Source organism: Acanthochromis polyacanthus, chromosome 20 (assembly GCF_021347895.1).
Source record: "Acanthochromis polyacanthus isolate Apoly-LR-REF ecotype Palm Island chromosome 20, KAUST_Apoly_ChrSc, whole genome shotgun sequence".
Classification (NCBI taxonomy): Eukaryota; Metazoa; Chordata; class Actinopteri; family Pomacentridae; genus Acanthochromis; species Acanthochromis polyacanthus.
The window spans coordinates 32,764,958-32,777,907 of record NC_067132.1 but is presented as its reverse complement, the minus strand read 5'-3'; the positions used below and the strand labels follow the sequence as shown (position 1 = coordinate 32,777,907).

At 40.3% G+C, this 12,950-nt stretch overlaps 1 protein-coding gene and 1 long non-coding RNA gene across 2 annotated transcripts in view; both read right to left on the bottom strand.

Moving 5' to 3' along the window:
• Window positions 1–7,209, bottom strand: part of LOC127531375 (uncharacterized) — a 121,498-nt gene extending 114,289 nt beyond the window's left edge. The window contains exons 1-2 of the mRNA XM_051940548.1: window positions 7,050–7,209; window positions 6,865–6,934 (exon numbers count right to left, since the gene is read on the bottom strand). Of these exons, the coding sequence (XP_051796508.1) occupies window positions 6,865–6,934; window positions 7,050–7,169 (190 nt within the window). The 5' untranslated portion in view covers window positions 7,170–7,209. The remainder of the gene's footprint in view (window positions 1–6,864; window positions 6,935–7,049) is intronic.
• Window positions 3,606–5,088, bottom strand: LOC127531377 (uncharacterized). Its single transcript, XR_007938429.1, has 6 exons — window positions 5,047–5,088; window positions 4,834–4,899; window positions 4,560–4,740; window positions 4,171–4,248; window positions 4,000–4,083; window positions 3,606–3,693 (listed from the first exon to the last, which is right to left on the bottom strand). It is a non-coding gene; the product is annotated as an uncharacterized LOC127531377 (long non-coding RNA).
• Window positions 7,210–12,950: the final 5,741 nt, after the last annotated feature.

Sequence of the window (12,950 nt, the reverse complement as noted above, 5' to 3'; positions counted from 1 at the left end):
TATGTCATCTGCAGACTCCTCCAAGAGGGTTTCTGTCGTGACATCATTGGACCGGTTTTCCAGCTCAGTGCTTGGTGATGGCATGTCAGTATTGCGTCTTTGGTCGTCTTCTGGCCGACTCGTTCCTGCGGCTGACACAAAATCAGCCAAGACTGGCTCAGTGTAGCTATCAGCCGCCTCCAGTAGCTCCTCGTCGAGCATGCCGTCTTCTCCCCACTGCGCATCATCCGTGCACTCGTTGTCTGAGTCGTGGAGGAGATTTTGGAACGTGGCCTGTTCATCAATGGTCACATCGGAATACTCAGAGTGTTTCTCTCTGAGTTTTTCCAGGGCTACCAGCACATTCTTCATGTTGACAGTGTAAAAGTGCTGGTAACCTTTGAATCGAATGTGACGCTTTAATTTCACCTGCAGTAGCTGTGCTTCTGGGAGGGGACGTGGAAGACTGTTGACAACGCTTTCCACTTCTGATGGAACGCACACAACAGCTCCATGGACTGCTCGCTGCTGTCCTTTCGGTAAGGCGATGATCTTAGCAAACGGAAGGATTTTAGCGATGAGCTGTCTCTCCAGCACGTTGAGTTCGGCCAACTCTGGGGGAATGGGTGTCAACTCTAAATTGTTCGCTACTGCATGTGTTGGCATCCTCCCACGGCTGAGGTGGCTGTCACAGTTGTGGCAGATCCACTCCTGCAGTCTCTCTGGTGGCATTGAGCAAGGGGAGGAGCACTCAGCGTCACAGACATGCACATATGTTCCAGTCAAGCAAGCCTGTGCCACGTCGATGTTGGTGGAGTATTTAACTCTCTTGCATGACTTGACTTGATTTGGAAACATAGTCCTGTGGCAGACGGTACAGACGTATGTTGGTCCATGGCTGATGGTCTCACGGAATGCTGCAATTGCCGCTGCCATCACTGAAGTGAGCACTGGCTGGCAAGAGGTTCCGAGCTGTCGGTATTTCCGCCTGATGCTCAGTGCTCTCTGCAACTTCTGACGCATGTCAGGATTGGCAGCCAACCTGTGTCTTCTGAGCAGGCTACAGCGTTGAATATGATGTAGCCTGAACTCTGGATCCTTCCTGTACCTCTGGACAACATACGTTTTCTGCCTGTTCCGAAAGGCTGGATCCGTGCTGTACCTCTTGACAACATAATTTTTGTGCCTGTTCTGAAGGGCTGGATCTGTACTGTACCTCTTGACAAGATCATTTTTCTTCCTGTTCCGAAAGGCAGGATCCGTGCTGTACCTCTTGACAAAATATTTTTTCTGTCTGTTCAGAATGGTTGGATCCATGCTGTACCTCTTGACAACATAATTTTTGTGCCTGTTCTGAAAGGCTGGATCTGTGCTGTACCTCTTGACTACATAGTTTTGTTTCCTGCTCCGAAAAGCAGAATCTGTCATGTATTTGGTTTTTAGTCTGTCTCGCATTTTGACACTGAATTTCGCATAGTATTTTTTAGAGGACAAAAGCCGTTGTTCACGGTTCTTTTGCACACACTTACTCTGTGACTGAATTTTTTTCCTGCGAAATTCAGCACAGCTGGCATACCGGATTCTCTCACAAGTTTTTTTCACAAGTTTTTCTTGCACTTCTTCCTTTTTGTCACAAGCTCTCCTCTTGGCTTTTCGCCTCCGATCTTTGTCCAATTTAGAGAGCTTTGTTGCTTGTGGGACAGCTGAGGAACCTTTAACGTCCTCCTCAATTTTGACAGCCGTCCCACTGTCTGCCTGCAATGCGAGGAGAGCAGGTTCAGACACTTCATGTTGAACCTCAGTTTCCAGGGATTGTTGAGGATGTGGGGCACTGGGGCTGTCAGTCTTAAAAGATACCGGGACAAACTCGTAACTAGCAGAGTCTCCACGGTCTCTAAAGAGTGTGTGGAGGTGGTTAGTCAGGTCACTGAGTTCCGCAAAAGTCATAACTATCGCCTTACCGGAATGAGAGGGTAATCCTCTCGAGTCTCTGGAGTGGGAATCAAACACTCCATACCTCCCGGACTGATCACGGAAAACAGCGATAACCTCGGGTGAAATGATGATTATAGCCTGATTAACCTCTGCTGAGAGACACTCCAGCTGGCTGGCAAGCGGAAGCCACCACTGCCGTCTTCCAGGGCTCGATACTTGAGTTTTTAAAAATCCACACCTGATCTCACACATGTTGACATTATACAAATGTCTGTCTGTGAGGACTTGTTTTGGCATCTCCTCGACTGCCAGGTGATTGCTCTGGAAGGTCTTGTCGCAAATCAACTGCTGTTTGATTCCGACATACAGCGCGTCTCCCTGAGCCAGGACTCTATTGAGTGTCGTCCTGGTGAACTGACGGCCCTCAGTGTGGTATGCCAGAAATGTCAAAGCGTTACAGCTACACTGATGGTTGCGGGAAAATACTTTGTACCTCCTATCATTCTGAGAATGACTGGCCCGGACTGACTCCACACGGCGACTCTCGCTCCTGGTTTTATCCTGAAATTATGACAAATTGTAATCAGTAATTATTATATTTTCATTATTTAGTCAGACAGCTTAATATTTTTTAGTTTGGCATTGGTACTAGCTTCTTCAGTTAAAGGACCATATGATTTAATGTTTCAGTGACAACTTTTATTGTTAGAAACATTACGAACATCCTCTCACCAATTTATGGAAATCTTGTACTATTTTAGCGTATTATTGCTTACTATTACCTTAGCTAGTTTAATATACATATTTGTACGTTTATTGCAATCATGCATAATATATATATATATATATATATATATATATATATATATATATATACACACACACACATACATACATATATATATATTGTGTGTGTACATAGATATGTATGTGTCTGTGTGTTTTGTTGTATTATTGTATTATTTGTAGAATTTCCCTCCAGGATTTTTTTCCAGGGCATTGCAACATATTTTCTTTTTTTCTTGAAATTGCATTTGAATAGATGATAATGACTTACATTTTTTTCTAAAACCATGAACACATAACCCTATGTCACCTAATTTAATTTACTGGTTAGCTCCTATTCTGTAGACAACATGACATTACTATTTTAATGTAATGGGACTTGCTCCAATGTTAGTGAGGAAGCTTAAGGAGGGTGCTTTGAGCAGACAACTTATGACTGCAGCATCAGAGCTGTTTCATGTAACAGACAGTTGATGGTCATGGGATCAACATTACTGTACAGACTGAAGGCTACTGAAGACTGCCTGGACCACATACTTTTCCTGTTTGTGTGAAATGCAATTACATAGCAAAGTCAGTATTCCATTGACTTTCTTCCACCATGCCAATGGCAATTGATGTAAATATTTTTTTCACCAAAACCTTTTCTACATGAATTTTGCCAGTGGCTAGTGCTAATGTAAAACCCTCATTAGAAGCAAGAGTTACTTTGTGAAAGCAATGGCACACAACACAGCATTACAGATAGCTTATTGTATTGTGACCAGCATAATAACAGTTCTCTCAATTGCCAAAAAATATTTTTAACTGAGGTAAACAAAAAAAAAACAAAAAAAACAATCATGACTTTACAAAAAAAATACTTGTGTATTGTCTAACATGTCTATCATAGAGGAATAAACTTACATTGTCTGTTGGTGCATCAGCTGAGGTGGATGCAGCTGTCATGAACCAGGGCCACTTGGTTTGTGATGGAGTCAGTGTTCGGGTCATCTGATAAATGACAATAACAGTGACATGTAAAAAATTAAGCAACACGATAGCTAGATAGTTGGCTAACGACACAGTAGTTTCAGTTGTCCCAAAGCTAGCTACCCGAAAGATAGCAAGCTAACAAATAAGCTAGATTGGTAGCTGATAGCTAGCTAGTAGTTTCAATTTTCCTAATGCTAGCGATTCATTGGAATTGTGATTATACAGTAAATGTGCCAGAAAAAAACAGGAACGACAAAAATGGCCACAAATGGAGATGCCTGCTTTGTAATGTTCTTTTAATTTATTATAGAGAGGTAAATATACCTTCTGAGGAGAAGGAGGCTTGCAGCCCGCATCATCAGCTGTCCAGGCCTGTCCAGTCGGTGAGGGGGTCATCATCTTGGCCATCTAAACACAGAACAACAAAACTTCAGTGAAATGACGATGATTTTCAGTCAGATGATACATATTGATGAGAAGAGGACTAATCCTTACCTTTGCAATGGGAGAACAAACAGGGGTTTCAGTCTTGCCCCAACTGCAGGACAATCTGGCCGGGGGTGAGTCAAACAGCTGATGACAGATGAGAAAAAAAACATAGCAAGTGTCAGTGTGGACAATGTAGATGCCTGTGGAATGGAGTCAGCAGCAACCAAATGAGATACCAATTAAATGGAGTTGAACAGCTATCCAACAATTTACAACTACATTTCTGTGTAGCTGATTCAAGTCTGTTATTATTTGTGGCTGTTGTTATGAACTGGTTTTACTTAACTGCAGATGACACTAAAAAAAACATCTGCAGAATTAACTGTCAGGAATTACATGTTTGAGCATTCATACAATCCTTCCGCAGGAGATAAAATTTTAATCAATCAACTTACCTTCTTTGGCTTAGGAGAAGCCTTGAAATCCGCCAGGCAAGACATGACGGGAGGGAGACACTTTCTCCAAGGCATTGAAATCCGCCAGGCAAGACATATGTGAGGGAGACACTTTCTCCATGGCAGTTAGGGCTGTGCTGCTGAACCAGACGGGGTTCAGTGGAAGAAAGCTCTCCTCCACCTGTAAAACACAAAGAAGACACTACTAATTACAGTTTGTCCTGTCAAAAAACAACCAATAGCATCCGAAAGAAATATCTGAAGAATCACAAACCTGCTGTTGAGCCATCCTGGGCTTTGGTGAACCTCTGGACCGGGGAGGTTCCTGTGGATGGCTCGTCTGCAATCACAGAAAGCGTCACACTGAATTATAACTAATGTTTTTTACCACAGTACACATATTATTACCATTATTATCACAATACATGATGTCACAGTTGTCTAAAAAAAAAAAAGTCTAAAAAACATAAAGCGATTTATCAATTACCTTGCCGCCCTGACCAATTTTCCTCCATTCACGGGGTTTCGGGCTGGGTGGAGCAGGGGATCTCTCTCTCACTGTAGCTTTCTGAACTGGAGGTTGAGGAGGGATCCGGGGCGAAGGAGGTGGTGCCACCAGTTGCTCGCTGGCAGCGGACCAGAACAACTGGACGAGGATCCCCATCCCCTCACGATCACTCAGATGGACCTGCATAAATAAGAAATACAAAAAAACCACACATACAAACAGTTTTAATGTCAGTGAACATCTGCCGTGAACCAAACTTGTCCAATCAACAACTGTTTTTCACAACATACTACACTTACACCATCCTTGCTCCACAGCACCAAATCGCTCAGGGGGAAGTGCTCTGCAGTGTTGTAGAACTTTACATCTTGAAAAACAATTGAAAAAAAAAAGTCATCATTGTACCAAAATATCCACTGATACTTGAGAATTGTTAAAATGTAGGTCACGTCTTTCTAGTTTGTTCATTCAGTGAATGGAATGGATGAAAACAATGTTTTTCCTCTTACCCATACGAGCAGCCACACGTCTGTATTCCTGCCGAAGCAGGTCCTGGTGTTGGACGTCAACGACCAGGCGGGGAGGAAAGTCGACCACAAAAACCTTGGACCAGCGGTTGCCACAAGTGGTGAGGAGATTGGCAAAATCCACACCGGCCTTCCCAACAGTGGTGCTGGTCAGGTTGTTGCCAGGGGCCATCACGCAGACGGCATCAGGTGCACGAGGAACTGCAGCGTGCAGAACCTCAGTACGAATTTCAGAAGCAGACGCCCCCGGGATCGACAGGAAGCCAAAGCTCAGCCGAGACTCTGGCATCCGAATAAAGCCATCTACAAGAGCACGTAGATGGGAGTCCCCGACAAGAAGAATGAACTGAAAAAGAAATACCACAGTTTTAGTATAAAAGTCAAAAGAACTTTTTAACCCTTTAAGCTTCAGTCAATTCCAGCCGTTTTCAGTACAAAAAAAAAATCGCTAATATTCTATTTTTAAATTAAAAAAATTACGAAGAATACGGGGAATATTGGACGGGCATCACAAGGTGCATTTCCTTGAAAATGACCGATTCGGGGATTTTATACGACTTCAGGACATGTTTTGGACAAAACAGTTTACTGGCTTGTGTCGTCTGGATGTAAAAGGTTGGATTATGGGCGTTTTTTGTGGAATCTTTTTTTTGTGTGTAGTAATGAACCCGGAAATGTGAGTCGCGCTGTGTGCGTTGAAGCCGTGTATAGAGAACGGATGGATGAATATTCGTTTTTGTCGGACAAATGTGTTTTTCTCACCCGCTGTAGTAATCGCATCTGAAAGTGGTTTATACCGGCGGATTCATGAGAATCTAAGCTTTCCATCGGTGTATAGTGTTTGTATAATCGGGTTTGCAGCCGTCGGACATTCTTGAAATTCCTATGCAAATTAGTAGGTGTCCCGCCGGCAGTACACCTATGACGCACTGAAGCGTAAAGGGTTAAGAAAACGAACAGCAACAATTAATAATTATACCTTCTTTCCAGGTAGCTCAGGAGGAATGACCAACTTGTGGTTGCGCCCAGTAAAGGGTGAAGTTGGCCATTTCAAAGTCTTGTGGCGGTAACCGGTGCCACGGCCTGTTCACAATAAGACAGAGCAAAAGAGGATTTAAAACGGATTTCAAACAAAGAGACCTCATACAACAATCACCATTTTCTATTATTGTATGAGAACAGCAGAATCTGTGTTCAACGGGTAATTGTTGGTGGTACACTAAATATGATTTGTGAAGATATCTCATGATAGAAAAACCTGAGTACTTACGTGCAATAAAGTTTGCACGCGCCTGCCGCTCTTCCCAGAACCGTCCGGCTGGCAGGGTGGAACCAACCTTCTGTGAGCAAATAATACACTTATTTAATTCAACATCGTGCAGATGCCATGAATGTGTCCAACTTAGCACATTCTGTATTGCACAAGTGAGCATGTCAGTTCGGGTATAAACATACCTTGTACTGGGGAGAGCGGGAGCAGTGGGGTGCGTCGACGGGAGGGGTGGGCATCTCAGACGCGTCCAGCTTCCTCCAGCGCTGCTTCTGGGCCTGGGAGCGTCTCCCCTTCCGAGGCATCCTGGAAGACAGCACAAGAGCACAAGAGAGACACACAAACACAGGGGAGAGAGAGAAAGAGAGAGGAGAGAGAACAAGGCACACAAAACGGATGGATGGAATGGATGAAAGGATATGAGGTGATGCAGAGGTGGTTGACCAAAGGATGTCCAAGGGCAATCCAGAGGCTCTCCAAAAGGCTGTCCAAAGGCTGGTGAAAAAAAAAACCCAGTTATCTAAAAGCACTGCTATGAAACAGTAAGCACCAATATGAGCAGCAAAACATGTATGTACAAGACACATCTAATGTCCTCACTATGTGTTTTTTCATCAGAGGGAAAAATCTACTTACACTGCTGACTCAAACTGAAACAACTAATTCAAAACACAAAAGGGCTAAAGACCAGACAATGGCTACTAAATTAAAGCACTACTGCATGTTTTCTCAGAAAGAAGAAGAATCTCAACATGTCTGCAGCAAAAGTAGCTGAACTGGTCTTTAACACAGCACAGAGAATTAATATGACACTGTAATTAATGGTATGTTAACATTTCCTCATGCAACATGTCTTAAATAAACGATATTATACTCATCATGATGTCCTAATTGACTGATAGAACTGATTGTAAGATAATGGAACAAAGCACTAACACCTTAATTTTAACATCAAAATTGCTAGAAAATGTAGTGAATGTTGCATTTAACCACACTATTTTTAACCCTTTAAGCTTCAGTCAATTCCAGCCGTTTTCAGTACAAAAAAAAAATCGCTAATATTCTATTTTTAAATAAAAAAAATTACGAAAAATACAGGGAATATTGGACGGGCATCGCGAGGTGCATTTCCTTGGAAATGACCAATTCGGGGATTTTATACCGACTTCAGGACATGTTTTGGATAAAATAGTTTACTGGCTTGTGTCATCTGGATGTAAAAGATTGGATTATGGCCGTTTTTTGTGGAATCTTTTTTTTTGTGTGTAATAATAAACCCGGAAATGTGAGTCTCGCTGTGTGCGTTGAAGCCGTGTATAGAGAACGGGTGGATGAATATTCGTTTTTGTCGGACAAATGTGTTTTTCTCACCCGCTGTGGTAATCACATCTGAAAGTGGTTTATACCGGCGGATTCATGAGAATCTAAGCTTTCCATCGGCGTATAGTGTTTGTATAATCGTGTTTGCAGCCGTCGGACATTCTTGAAATTCCTATGCAAATTAGTAGGTGTACTGCCGGAGGTACACTGAAGCTTAAGGGGTTAAACAAACACTACAAGGTACAAGAGATACTTCATCTGTCAGAGCACTATTTTACAGAGACAAATGTTCACCACTGTATAAACTAAGGCTTCAACATAGTGAAGAAATGATAAATCCTTTGTGTATTTTCTGCGTTTTAAAAAGCTGAAAAGACAGAAATAATCCCACATCAGCAGATGCATGTACTGCTGCTACTGCTACTATAACTGCCTGTATACAATTATTCAGCTGGAGTGGCAGTGCTTTTAAACAGATTTAATGGTGATATTCTGGAAACCAAAGCTTCAAACAAAGGCTGCTGGATCATTTTAGTTTTGAAGGTGGATGATTTGATGTCTATCATTTGTAATGTTTATGGACCAAACAGAGCATCACAAGCAAAGGACATGTTTACTGAACTCTCTTCAGCTTTGGACGATTTAAAGGAAAAATACAAAGATTCTACTATTATCATAGGAGGAGACTTTAATGATGCTCCAGATGATTACATGGACAGACATCCTCCAAGATCTGCATCATTACTGGGCTTTAAACCCACTTCATTTATAAGTGATCATCTTTTGTTAACAGATGTGTGGAGATTTATGAACCCCAATGTCACAGACTACACGTGGTCTAACACCAGCAGAAGTTTACAGTCAAGAACTGACCTTTGGTTAATCTCATCACAGAGTTTACAGTTTGTTTTAGATATTTCTCATACTCATGCTCCACTGTCTGATCATAAATTAATAAGTTTAAGATTAACAGGATCAAAAGAGAATTCTAACATAAGAGGCTATTGGAAATTAAACAATAATATATTAGATGATAAACAATTTAAAGAAGGGGTACAATTACTTGCTAAGGATATATTCGGTAAAAGAGAAATCAATCCAATTCAAAAATGGGAATATTTTAAATTTAAAATTAGAGAAGTTGCAATTAAACGTAGTAAAGAAATAAAAAAAACTAAAAGACGAAAAAATGAATTTTCTAATAAACCAGCTACAGTTATTAAGTTTCAAACATGATTTATCTGAAGAAGACCTAAGCAGACTAAAAAAAACCTCAGAGAAGAGCTTGACAGAATGTATGTGAACTTAGCGAAAGGCGCTTTCATCAGATCTAGAGCGAAGTGGTTAGAAGAATGTGCGAAAAACTCAAGTTACTTTTTTGCATTACAGAAAAGAAACAGAAAAAGAAATAATATTACATCTCTTAATATGAATGAGCTAGTATGCTTTGATCCTAATATCATCTCCAATTATATTACCTTGTTTTATAGCAACCTGTATAAATCTGAATTTAATCAAACAAAATGTGATAAATTTATGAAGCACATACAAAATTTTACACCCTTTATTTCAGAGAGCTTTAAAGAGACATGTGAAGCTGACATTCTGGGTTCAGAAATCACTGATGCTGTACATTCAATGAGATTGAGAAAATCACCTGGAAGTGATGGCTCACAGTCGAACCTTTGCTTCTGGGATTTGATTAAGGAACATCTTTTACTGATGTATAACGAATGCATTAGCAGACAAGAAATGACAACAACCATGAAGCAAGGTCTGATAACCTTGATTCCTAAGCCAGGTAAAGATCCCTTAATGACAGAAAACTGGAGACCAGTTTCACTTTTAAATATTGATTATAGAATCTGAGCAAAAGTCTATGGTAAACGACTGAAAAATAATTTAGAAGAGATAAGTGAAAATCAAAATGGCTTCATGGCAAAGAGTCACATTAGTTCTAATATCAGATTAATATTAGATCTAATTGATTACTCAGATTATATAAACTCAAAAGCACTGAAGGTTTTCCTACATTTCTACAAGGCATTTGATTCAATTGAACACTCTTTCATTATACAGACCCTAAAAATTCTTGGCTTTGGTGATAAATGTATTAATAGTATCACTATGTTTTATAATGACATAAATAGCTTGGTGATTTTATATCCCAGAATGTCTAGGAGGTTTTCTGTCTCAAGAGGTGTACGCCAAGGATGTCCCATTTCCTGTTTCTTGGTTTTGGCTGAACTCCTATTCTTAAATATTTCCTGCAACCCAAATATTCAAGGTTTAGTCATTTTCAATTGTGAGATAAAGATTTCACAGCTAGCTAATGACACAGTTTTTATTCCTCAAAGATAAATCACAGATACAAACTGCACTACAAGTAACTGGTGAATTTTCTGAAGCCTCAGGGAGTACAACATGGCTCACAAAAATTCATTTTTTCCTGTTCTCTTCCTGTATACAGTTGTGCCATTTATTCTGAATTTACAGACTTTATTTATTTTTGGGCTGAGTTAATAAGTTATTCATTCATTTAGTCCTGGGTTTAGTCCATGATACCCTGCTCCTGTGAGGTCCAGTCAGACCTGGTTTAGTCCTGATTTTAGTCCATGTAACCCTGCTCCTGTGGGACACAGTTTAGTGTCTGATTGTAATTCTGTTCAGTGAATCGATAATTTAAGTTATAAAGATGTTTTGTTTTTACTTAAGCATTTTTCATTCTTTAGTTGGCTGATGTGGTCAACTTGAAGCTGTTGAGTGCATTAGAATCCTATAAAGACAAATGTGACAAAGTGGTTGATGGAGTTATTTCAGTTATGCATATATTTACGGAAAATACTGAAATGTGTTGTGCACATTCAGCCACAGAACCTTCATCCATATTTTACATGAAGAAACATTTTCAATATTGCCTGCTGTTGCTCTGTTTTTTTCAGTTTTTTAAATCTCAATGTTTTTTTTTTATTACCCCTTAATGTTGTCTCTATAATAAGATTTTAACAAAATGCTATTAAAATACACCAGAATGCAGGAAATAGGATCAATAATTTTCAAAATTTTCGGGGGGAGGGCCCCCAGACCCCCCATCAGCATCTCACATAAACCAAATCTTACTCTGAGGTCTGATCACAAGTTGGCAGCCCTGAATTATTGTGTTGTGAGCAAAAGTCATGGCCACTGTGGCCTAAAACATTTACACAGTAAAGTATCTCTGAAAAAAATCTAAATCGGTCCAAAAAGTGGAAGAGCAATTTCCATGGTGACCTCACCAGCTGAAGATAAGTTAGCAGTATAAAGTACATTTTATAGACTAAGACACTTCCAGCATAGTGAAAATCTTTAAAGAAAAAACACAAACACTGTGACTTGTCTGAAACCACTGCTATAAAACAGTTATCACCAATATGAGCAGAAAAACATGTACACACAACACATCAAATGTCCTCGCAATGTATTTTTTTATCAGAGAAAAAAAATCTACTGTCACTGCTGACTCAGAAACTGAAACAACGATTTTAAAACACAAGGGTAAAGATCAGACAATGCCTACTGAATGGAAGCACTGAAACATTTAATCATGCAACATGCCATAAATAAACAATATTATACTCATTATGATGTCCTAAATGACTGATAGAACTGATTCTAACATGATGGAACAAAGCACTGGCACCTTAATTAATTTAAACATCAAAATTCCTGTGAAAGTGCACACAGCACCATTTTGCAAGACTAAAACAGTTATAGCAAAGCTCCTGTTTAACCACACTATTTTACAGAAAACACAATGAGGTAGAAGAGATATCACAGCACCATTTTACTAAGACAACCGTTCTACATAGATGTAAATTAAAACGTCCCAAAGCACATATAGCAACTTGAACATGACCAAAGCAAATACTACTACATCTTCTTTAATCATCATTTCTACACATCAGCGTCAAGTTTACATTTTTCTGCTCTGACCGTCAGCATCCCTATTCATTTAGAGCACAAAACCGAACTGTGCAACTCAAGTGAACTAACAAAGCTAGAAGTTAAGGTAGAAAGGCCCTTCACACTCCCTCACCAAGAGACTGGAAAAATGCATGAAAGCTGCGGTTTAACCACGCTAGTTTCCAAACAAACATTATGAGGCAGAAAAGGCTATTTTATCCGTTGCAGCAACATTTTACAAAGACAAAGACAAAGCTATCTAGCTATCCAAAAGCTATCTATCTAGCTAACGACTAGCTTGCCTTTGAATAAGCTAATGATAGCAACTTGAACATGACCAATGCAGACATTGAAATATACCAAAAATATTGTCGTTTGTTTTTCCACTTCAGCATTCAGTATGCATTTCTACTGTTACCCTTAGCATTTAGATTCAGTTGGAGCATAATATTTAATAGGATATAGTGCAGAATCAGCCTATGCTAAAGCTAGCAGGGAGGAGAAAAAGCACGCAGCCTTACCTCTGAATGGAACCGAAGAAAGGGCGTTGGCGGCCAGCGGCCAGCGGCTTTATCTGAAAGAAGTGCCAATGAACGTGCACCGGGGCCTCGATGCCACCGCTGATTGGTGTTGCTAGGCTGTTGCCGGGTGCCCCTAGGGAGAGGCGTTTTTTCCAGAAGGTTCTGTCTGCAGTGTGTGTGTGTCAGTAGATAGCCGTACTTCCGGTTTTTGTCGTTGGAGGTTTGAAATGCATTATGGGAAACGTAGTAGTATACTACAGTATGAACGGTTGCCATTCTAATCATACTTATAATACATAGTAT